Genomic DNA, 11,448 nt, shown 5'->3' with positions numbered 1-11,448 from the left:
TACACACATTTATGAAATAAATAATAATAGTAATTTGTTATTAGGGTTTAGGTTAAGGTAATGTGACTATTAAAACCTTTTTCCTATTGGTCCGATTTGATTGAAAATTGGAGTTTATTTGGGATACAACTATTGATTTTTTACCAATTTTTAAAATATTCATTTTTAAACTCACGTGACTATCAAAAATTTTGCCATTGGTTCGATTTTGTTGAAATTTTTAGGATTTGGGTTTTATTTAGGATGAAATTAATAAATTTTGACAGATATTTGACATATTTATCTATTTTGTGTTAAACTGGTCCCCAGAAATGTATTTTATTGGAATTTATTAACAATTTTCAGCAATATCCTTAACTCCTGTGTAGTTTATTTACTTATGCCATAATAATTCTTTAATTACCACATAAGAACTAATAAAAAAATCCTAGAAATATTACTATCATTTATATATCATAATAATTTTATAGAAATAAAAAAGAAACAATATATTAAATCATTAAAATTGTTAATAAAAAAAATTTTTTAAAATGCCTATTTAAAATAAATAGTGTTTTATTGTAAGATTGAAGGACGGTCATAACTTATTCGGATTCCTAACTATTCGGATTTATCTTATAGAAGTTATTTATTTATCTTATAAAATTATTTTTCTTTAAATAGTCAAACATTGATTCAAGTCTTAAACTGACTTTAATCATGCCGAAGACGAAATGGCCACAGAAGATCCACTGTCGGTGTCCACTGTCGGAAAGCCTGTCTTAGGGATGTCTTCGTTTTCATTATCGACTTCAATTTGGTGGAATCCATTCGCAATATCTAGGGTAGCAAAATAGTTGGCTTCACCTAATTTATCTAAAATGTAAGTTATGTTAGGAAGAACGTCTTTATTGTTAATGACATGTCTGCCTTTTTTCTTTTTAGAGGCATTCATTTTTTAGCAACAACTCAACTGGGGCTTGACCCGGATGAATTACTGTCTTGAATGATACCTTGTTTTCACATGTTCATAATTTCGTCTTTTATCTCCTGTCGGTAAACTTCGGGTAATCTGTAAGGCTTAGTAATACATAACAGGGGATTCGTCAGTTAGATTTGATGTATTTTATTTGTAAAGCTGAAAGGAATTTTTTTATATAATTTTGTTAATGCGTCTTATTGCGTTCGTTATTGCAATAGTCTAATCTCACTCTTTAAATTCTTCGTAAATTTTTTCCAATAAAATTTACATCGTTGCACTTTAATGGTTCTTTTTCAAAAGTTTTTGAATTTTATTTTTAATTCGAATTTCATTATAACAAAATTAGTTTATATTTTGACTACGGTTTTTTGGTATTTCTAGCCCATGTCGAAAAGAAACATAGTGTAAGATATAGATATAAGACAAGAATAATTTATGATATTTAATATATGTAATATTAGGTGCTATTTGGATATGAAAGTTTTTTTTATATATAAATTATCGTTTAAATTTGTGGGATAATTCTGGGTCTATTAAAAATTTTGTATTGCTAGTACCAATTAAAAAATGTCCACTAGAGAATAATTTTTTCAATTTTTTAGATTTATTTTTTTATTTTATTCTATTAAAAAAATATAAATAAATATAATAAAATATAAATAAGTAATATTTGGTTAAGGGTTATCATATATCAATAATATCAATATATAATCGTGGTAAAATCTCCGTTGTTATAGGATTATTAAGGATATTTTAGAATAATAATATTAATTTTTGTATGGATTTTCAAACTGCATATTTCAAGAATATGTTGAAGGTATAATTTATATCTAGGTCTTTTATTTGACCTAGGTTTTAAATTTGTATTGCCAGACGATGTGTCCATCAGTTTTAATATGTTTCTTTGAGGTTTATTATTATTTTGGCAATGGTTAGGTCTAGGTAAAAAATATTGTCTATTTTGTGCATTAGAATTATTTTAAAAAAAGTTTTGTTGAGAATATATACTATTTGCAAGTGTGTGTGTCTTAGTGTAAGTTTATTTTGTCCTTGTTTGTTTAAAGAATTTGATTTATTATTGAAACAATTAATATTGAATTTGATTTGATTGATATATTTGCTTGTGCCTTTATAATTTTTTTTAAATCACTTAAAATCAATGGATAAATCCAATAAAAAATGAAACAATGTTACTTATATTATCAAGATGATTTGCATTTTCTAAAGTTTCTTCGTTGTCTAGCTTACTTACAGGGGTGCTCTACTTTTTGATACCCAGGATTGCCTTCGTTGCCTTTTCGTCGAAGAAACTGCGTCGATCGCTCGATTGTGAATAAAACTTAAAAAAAGTTAGTAGGTTCTTAAAAAAATCCTACTATTGACTTCTTCAGATATTTCATTAAACCATGCTAATCTCCTTATAATTGAACCATGCTAATTTCTTTAAAAAAAATCAACTTTATTATTCAGGACGAATTTTTAATATGCAAAGGTTGATACAAGAAAGAGAAGTGTTTATAAAATCAGTTTAGGGTATATTTATAAACATTTTAACATCAAAAATATAATGCAATTAAACTATTATCAGCAACAGCCATATTAAAACAGACATTACACCCACTAAACTTCCGAAACTGCATTATCGTCGGTTTCCATCTTGGCCTTAATTCTTATTAAAGGCATCCCCTAAACTGAACTTGTGATGCTCACCTGATTAATCTCGCGTTAACCTCTCCTGAATTATTTCCGAGAGTACAAAATATCACAAAGCTTGGTCCCTTTCGAAGGCCGATAAAATACAGGATGCGACAAAATGAACAGTAATGAAATGAATATGAAAAGGTTTAATATTATTTATAAATTTAGTATACATGATATAGTCTTGGAAACATTATTCACAACGACACTTTTGATAAAATAGATGTCCAAGATACCCTCCGTTCAGTTTCAAGCATATTTCGTAGCGTTCATGAAGGTTCTCAATCATGTCTGTGAATAAAGGTTGTTGAATGGCAGGAAAAAAAATTGAATTTTAGTCCGCAATTCCGAAATGCCAGACGGTGGATCGGTACGAAAAACAGCCTCCTGCAGAGTTCTCTGTATTCGTTGCCCAGTATTCGAAGACCTGGCTGTGACAGGTTGTTTCGTCCTGCTGAAAACATTAATATTTAACTCGTAGGTTCCTGGCACGACAAAATCTCTGAAGATCAAGTAGAAATAACGTAATAATCCGTTCTCTGTAGCGCTCCTTATTAACAGTTAACAGCGTTCCATCGTTTGCTTTAACAAAATACGGGCCCAATATGCCATATGGAGATACAACAGACCAAATGTTAACAGGGTCACTGTGAAGGGGGTGCTTGACGATTAAGTCGAGGTGTTCAAATCCAAGAAACCGCGTGGTTTGCTTGACTGGACTAATGGATCCGTTTAAATGAATATGGCTTTCATCGGAAAACCAAGTATTCGATAAGAACGACGTGTTCTCATAATCCATAGCTAACACACGTGCACAGAATTCGACTCTTACACGCTTATCAGCTGCTGTCTGGTATGTATTTTGTATGCCCGCCCACCAATATTCTTGAATATTCGACGGAGCAATCGATCACTGATATTCAATTTTAACGATATTAACTAAACCTTCGAACTTTTTTTTTTTTGATTTTGTTTTTTTTTTACATTGTTTCAAATAAATGATTAGAAATGGGTAGGTATATGTATTTTTTTAATAAAAAAGACCCCGTAATATTTCGTTATAAAGGATTTATAACATAAAAAGCAAATTGATGAAAACAAAACGGTAACAAACTAAACCTTTTTTCATGTTTTTTTTAAAACTTAGATTAACGAAATTATTGAGTACCATTTTTTCAATGCTTATACTGTATATTGTTTATCTTACCTGTAATTAAGGCATATCCGATTTCGATATTTTTATTATCTCAATCAAAAAGTAATAAGTTTTAAAAAAGTACTATATACGAGTAATAATTAATATTTAATGCTGCTCACCTTTTTCAGTTTAATCTTTACTGATTTTTCTTGTATAATTAATTTAAGACGTAAGAACCGCGGCCTGTATACGGAAGATTATAGCAAGTTAGCTATAATCTAAATATTATTCCGTAAAAAATATAACAAATCTAGAAAAAGAATCTCAAAATATTGCAATGTACATATTGAACTTTACAGTACCTAAAACCTTAATTGTTCCAAATTAACACCTACCACAACTCATAGCAAGTCTTGGATGTTTTAACAACCCATATAATATTAAATACATAATACCTAACCTTAAAACCTTGGTACGCCAATTTCCAATTTATTATTAAAATTAAAATTGAAAATATTATGCTAAACCAAATGCATAAACTGAATATTGCTCAAACCTATTTAAATAATCACAACGCCACAAAATATTCCTGAGTCCGGCAACATCAAGGTCAAGCATCGACGAAGCAAATTCATTTTCCGATTGGCATTGAAAGCACGTGACACTAGTTATGGCCACCGCCCATTAAAAAATTTAATTTGTATACCGCCCGACCCCCCCAAAAAACGCTGCCGGCATCGAATGCAAGCAACGGCCTCTTAAGTTGAGCTAGCAAGGCATTTTGCTACACCATCACCTTCAAAACTTGAGGCTTCGTTTCGACGATTTCAGCACTTGATTAAGAGCGCGCCCACGATTTATATTGGTTGTGACTAAAGTAAGACTAACTAAAGGTCACTGGGCGACCCACGTGACCTTTACGTTGGCAAATCATACGAAACTTGTCAACAACTGCTAACATAACGCTGATTCGGAGGCTATTTCATAAACTTAAGCCTAAATACGTTGGCAACTGATTTTAAGCTTGGACCTTGTTCGCGACCTTTTTGCATATGTCCTAAAATAGTACTCCATGATAACAACTTTTTCTGCAACACTGAACATGAAGCATTACGCATACGAATTTGAGGCATACACATTTCAGTAATTTTTATATTGCCGCATGCCTTATTTAGAAAAGTTTGGAATAGTTAAAACTTAAAGGAATTAATCTTAAAGAAGTGTAACTAACAAATCAGAACTACATAACAAATGCAAAATAGTAAAACAATTATTAAAAATAATTCATATTTTAGATTTTCAAATCGCTGCACTACCATAAAATATGACGTTCGTATATCTAGTTTTCCGAGATCTGACAGGTGATTGGCCTTAATGGAACACCCTGTATATATAATGTCCAATCCGTAAAAGAAAACTAATCTACGCACTAGATTTAAACCAGATAAGTGAAAGATAAGCAATATTGTTTTGTATTTTGTTAAATAAATCCACAGACACTTCCATTATGTATATGATTTTTAAAATATAGGTTATATTAATAATCTGAAATTTTAAAAACAAAATTCCCAAAATATTTTTCACTTAGATGGTTTTACGCTGGGCCAAATATATAAAAAATGCTATAAAACGGATTTTTAAAATAAATATAATAATAAATATTAAAAAATATAAACGTCAAACATGAAAACGAAATAAAAATACTATGCCTAAAATCTTATTACAAGTGACTCAAAAATATAAAATCAAAAGAACAAAAGAAAATTAGTTTTAAATTGTCAATTCTCATGTATATGATATGATGTATATAAAGTAATTGATTTACCTTTTATTATTTTTAAACAAACTTGACAGTCGTCTGGAAGCTCTTGGAGTAACATTCTGAAATAAAAACAATAAAAAACAGTTAGTGTCTAAACTTAATAAATAATAAACTTAAAAACTTTATATTTTACTAACTAGAATAGACTAGACTAATGAGTTACTTATTATATTGGGTATTACGTCACTTATAGCAAAAATCAATTTAGAAATTTTTATCTCACACGCTCAAAAATTGAAAAGAAGAAGAAAATAGACTTATTCACATATTTAAAAGAAATATGAACTCAAATCCTTAATGGTACCTTTCGATATACTTAATTTAAATTAGGTTCAATAAGTTTTAAATACAATAATTTACTTGAGATATTATTTTCTTCTTCTTTTCAATTTTTGAGCGTGTGAGATAAAAATTTCTAAATTGATTTTTGCTATAAGTGACGTAATGCCCAATATAATAAGTAACTCATTATAATTCGTCACAACAATACAGATTTTACTTATACTAGACTAGAAAATTTAAGATTGTTTAAAGTAAAGTAATGAATTTTTTTCACAGCATTGGTGCTTTTTTCACATTCTAACATCACTAATTGCTCTGAAAAGCGGAGACCAATAATGATAGACTAATGAAAGACTTTTTGTAGGCAAAAAGTGCAAAAACAATATCTTACTTTTTCTTACTCAGATATCAATGTCTAAAATAATTAATTATTATTTATTTCTATAAAAATAATAATTATTAATTTTCTTGGTGCCCCACTAACGCTAAGCGCTGAGAGGAGCGTCTATACCTTATTTAGAAATTTTAGAATTTAGTAGCTTAGTAACAACGGAATCTTTATGAGGTGGTTATTGCATGGCTGCTTTGGAATGCTTTTACGACTTTTAAACCCTACTTAGGTAATCCGTTCCTAGGCTATCTGCCGCGCGTGCAAAAATTTTGCCGAAACCTGACCCAATTGGGTTGGGTTTTAACCCCGACTCTTAAATCTCGCCAATCAATCCTCCCAAAGTTGATAATAAAAAAGTTGAAATCATTTTAATTTTAGGGAAAAACGAATTTGTCATACAATATAAATATAAGTTTACAACTTATTTGTAATGTAATATTGAAATAAATATACAGGTACTTATGGGACAGGATGCTAACATTACTTACTAATACCTATACAATAAAGCTAGCTTTTCCAGCCTCATTGTAAAAAGCCTCTTTCCCAACTAGATACTGTCGCACGTAATGATAAGAAAATTAGTATAGTAATTAATAAATTTGAAAATAGATAGATGAGGTTATTAGTGACATTGTGTTCCTTTGAGGGAAAATATAGTATCAGATTATCAATTTCATCAAATAAATCAAGTATCTTTTTAATTTTTAGTTGGATCGCATAAAATATCTGGAAAGCTTTACATTTTGTATTGATTGTCCAATTGATTTAGAAATATGTTTTCCCCTGCCCCAAAATGAAAACGATATTAGGTGGTGCAGTATTGGATTACTGCAGTACTTTACTTGCAATATTAATTTTTGTGAACAAATTATATCATGTATTAATAAAACAAGTAAATTTAAACGATTTAATTTTTAACAGTGTTAAATTTTTCATATTTCTGGTTTCAGACTCTCCACTGTTATCTGAATAAAGTGTAAATATAGCGTTTTTGCTAGACCGTATATAAGAACTAAATAATTACAATTTCTGGACATGCTTTTGCAGCGTCATTAACAATTAAACTTAAGCTATGCGTGGCATGTAAAAAGTTTCCAATTATTAAAACTATCTTAAAAAACTTTTTGTTGCTGGTTAATTTTTCATGTCGTTCTAGAACCTGATTTAAATGTTATAATCCTCAACTACAGGACTAGATAAGTTCTGAATATTTCACGAGAAAAATAATATATACAATGTTGAGTTTCCTCTTACATATTTTTAAACAATAATAAATAGATGAGAAATCTCTATTGTATATTTATTTTATAAATTAAGTTCCTATCAAACGACGTTGCGTAGGTCCTTACTCTATCAAAGTTAATTTAAGATTATCCAATAAAATACAAGGGCAATAGCTAGGATCCATGAATATTTTTAAAACTTGTTTCTTCAGGACTTAATTCTTTTAATAAAACACTTCCCGTTGCAGTACTGGTATTCGATTAGCCCTTCTTATGTTCTCTGGTACTGGCCACTATTAATTCGGTCTTCGTCACATTTGCATCCCGTTCTTGGAAGCTTGGATGGCGCCTCATGTGATGTTAAAATTACAAACGCCTCGATTGAATCACTAGCCTTTTTAATTAATTCTTGCTTTTCCTGTACTGTGCTCTAGAAAGCTTTTTTCGATCATCATCTATTATTAGATTTTTTTTTGTTTGAATATTGCAACATCTTTAAGCAAAGCTAAAAATAATATTAAATAATTCTAATCTTCAATTATGTAACTAATAGTTTTATTATTAATTATAAACGTTTGTCCTCACCTTTAGTTTGTACTATCTCTCTAAATCACAATATATAACAAAAACTTTTTATTCTGTTGCGATTTACACGATTACACGTTTAGAATTAAAATAAAGGAAATTATGCCCGATGCGCACTTTTATCTGATTTAACCAGAGACTAGAATTTTTTTATGTAAAATCTTCGTCTTCTTTCGCCGTAAGATGTGTTCAAACAAGAAAATGTTATATTTTCCAGCTGGTTGCGACCTGAAGTAGTATATACAAGGTGTCACATAAATAATGGTAAATGATTTTAACACCCGATTCTTTTTAGTAAAAGAATGAGGTTGAGTTAAATTGTCCTAGTCCGAAAGTCAAAGACAACCCAGATACTGGTAAACTTATGTAATTTTTTTGAATTTTTATTTTTTGAACAAAATTTGGACAATGGTTTTTTTTTACACAGCAAATATTAAAGTTAACCTTTTCCAAAATTATGCCATTTTCTAAAATTATAAGAATAAGAGGGCCTCACCATCAACATTTCGATTTTTTTTAAACTCCGTAACTTTTTTAGACTTAAAAAAATTTATTTTTTTTATTTAATTTTTTTTTAATTTAAAATATGCATTGTGCAAAATTAACTCTTTTCGAGATATTTACAATTAAAGTTTCAATGCACAAAATTACAATCAAAAACTATTTAAATTGCTTTATTACATTCGAATAGATAATAAAATACAAAAGATAAATTTAAAATAAAAATTTTGAATCTTTGCCAGTCAATTACCGACATGGCTTCCATTTGTCTCAGTACATTTTAATTTTTTTTTACTGTAAGGCCCTCTGAATCTTAAAAAATAATTGCTCATTTCGAAATGACTCAGCAGCAGTTTATATTATTACCATTAATGGGTTAAAGTTAGGACTTTCATGCCAAACGCAATAAGTAACAATAACTGACAGAACTAACAATAAGAAGTCAATAAAAGGTAACTGACAAGAACATTAACTCTGACAGTGATAATGACATTTTTAATAATTCATCTGGTCAGGCACAGCCTACTTAACAAATATTTTAACCTCCAGTACGAAAATAAAATTTTATCTTGTGGGCAATGAAAACTTTAAATGTAAATATCTTGAAACGTAGCGAGATTATTTAAGTACCGTTTGTAAGCAAAATTGTTTAAATGAATTATTGTTTAATTGAATTAAAAAATCAAAGCTGAGGCAATTTTTCTATATAGGCGCCAACGCTGCTGAAAACATTTTAGACCGAAAGAGCCTGCCAAAAAAGCTACCAAATATTCAGGAAAATGCTCCGTTTTGTTTTCCATATACGGCTAACGTACCATCGGTCGTGAATCATTCTGTATACTCGGCAGACCACTGTTCATGAAGATTCGCTAACATTCCACACGTCTCCAGGGATAGACCGTACGACATCCCTGGAGACGTGTCCCGCTTGTGTCATTCGCTGTGGCCAACATCATTACACTGCCCCCTCTTAAAGCTCATTTCGTCCTGAAAGGAGTCCAAACATCGGATGGATGCCGATATCGGTAGAAGATTCTGCTTTTGCAACTAGAAAATTAACGCTTTTCTTCAGAAAAAGACGTTGTGGAGCTCAATAGCATACCAGAACTCCAGAATCGCTAGGCTTCTCAGATCCTAGGCAAGCAACTCATGCTTTAGAGAACTTAAAACGTCCCAACGTTATTATAGATTGGATTCTGATGTGACGTCTCTTTGGTAACCAGGTAGCAAATCTTTTTACCAGTCTCTTCATCAGTTATCCTCAGTGCTTACCTGACTCTGGGGCTACACCAACGCAGCTCTTGAACTTTTCCGAACTTTCCACGGAAAACCTCAGCTATTCTTCCAGATCTTTGTAAATGATAAAAAGTAATATGATAAAAGCAATATCTTTTAGATAAAAATTGTGACTTATGTTAGATGTAGAGAATATTTATTTTAAATTTTGTTACTTTGTTTATATATGGCTATTGCCTCTATGAATTCTAGATAAGAAAAATCAATGTATCCCATGGGAGCTAGATCCTCCTTTGTATGACGTTGCTTTGTCGTCCTGTATACGATTTCATTGGCATATAAAGGATATTATTATGATTATTATTATTATTATAACACAATGTGCCAGCATACTCAGATGAAGCAGTAAACAGGTTTTGCTGCACTTCGCAGGTCTAAGTATATGGCTCGAGGTTTACCCCTCGGCGGATTTTATATTCTGTAAAGAACATCATAAATGGCTTCCAGAACTTTGTATGGAAGAACTTCGTACCCCAGGATGTTTGAAGGTTAGGTGGGAATCCCTTCTGCCACTTAGGACTATAAAGTCAAACCAAGTCACCGTTGTACTTTTGGCATTGACATCATATGCGTTTTCCATCCGATCGATCGCATCTTGAATCGAAATGCGCACTTAAATGAATGACATCAATTCTTCTACGCAACTCACTGACGTAGTCCTTTCCGGTAACATCGGTTCCTGCCGGGCAATTAAACTTCAGATTCAATGGAAGACGGAGTTCTCTTCCCATCACTATTCGAGATTCTCCTGTGCTCTCATGAATGACCGATCAATACGCCAGCAAGAACAAATAAAGAAACATTCCAGTCTCTTTGGTGACTAGAGACTACTTTAGCCAAATACCGATAAATGGTTCTATTACTCGTAGTCCACCACGACCACGATGTACTTATTCCCTGCTTCTGATTCGGAAAACGGATCAGCAACGTCAATACCAATCCTTTCAAAGAGACTTCCCATGTTGTACTGACGCATCAAAGTCTTCTGCTTTCTCTGCCCGCTCATTACTTGCTGCACATAAAATACATTTCCTGCACCAGTCACTTACTTGCTATATATATACTTGCACAAACTTCATTCTTGTGGTCCACTGCTGGAGGTCTAGAGGGCAGCTCATCGATAGTGTTGACGACCAATGTTGCAATTTTATTTTGAACACCCTGGATCCTGTTCTCTTTCAATGAAGTATCTAGTGAAGAATATTTTTTCAGAATTTCTTGCTTTAATTATTTACGATTATTATATTATCTACGATTATTTTCCAAAATAAACGAACTTGGCATAATTCTTTCTTATTGCGGCAATTTTCATCCAGTATGAAAGTATTTTCCAGCGAAGTTCTCCGGGTCACCGCCGTCTTCAAGTAGTGCGTTATGAAGCTGCTCTTGCAAGTCCGGTTTATTCCCCGTCGTATCGTATCGCCGTCCAGTTCTTCTATCATTATTTACTTTTCAACAATGTCCAGTTGACTGACGTCCAATTCATACCTCACACGTGACGCCAATTTCTACCGTTCCTTTCAGTGTGAATTAAAACAATCGATGAACAAA

The 11,448-nt window shown here is 31.2% G+C and overlaps 1 protein-coding gene across 2 annotated transcripts in view; it reads right to left on the bottom strand.

The window, feature by feature from the left end:
• Positions 1–616: 616 nt before the first annotated feature.
• LOC126736214 (uncharacterized) overlaps positions 617–11,448 on the bottom strand; it is a 48,456-nt gene continuing 37,624 nt past the window's right edge. Inside the window, exons 14-15 of one of the 2 annotated variants that reach the window (XM_050440468.1) lie at positions 5,623–5,678; positions 617–855 (exon numbers count right to left, since the gene is read on the bottom strand). In XM_050440468.1, coding sequence (XP_050296425.1) covers positions 852–855; positions 5,623–5,678 — 60 coding nt within the window. In that variant the 3' untranslated portion in view covers positions 617–851. The remainder of the gene's footprint in view (positions 856–5,622; positions 5,679–11,448) is intronic. The other variant, XM_050440467.1, reaches the window with a different exon arrangement.

Source organism: Anthonomus grandis, chromosome 5 (genome assembly GCF_022605725.1).
Source record: "Anthonomus grandis grandis chromosome 5, icAntGran1.3, whole genome shotgun sequence".
NCBI lineage: Eukaryota > Metazoa > Arthropoda > Insecta > Coleoptera > Curculionidae > Anthonomus > Anthonomus grandis.
The sequence above is the reverse complement of the archived record's forward strand: the minus strand, read 5'-3'. Positions and strand labels throughout refer to the sequence as shown.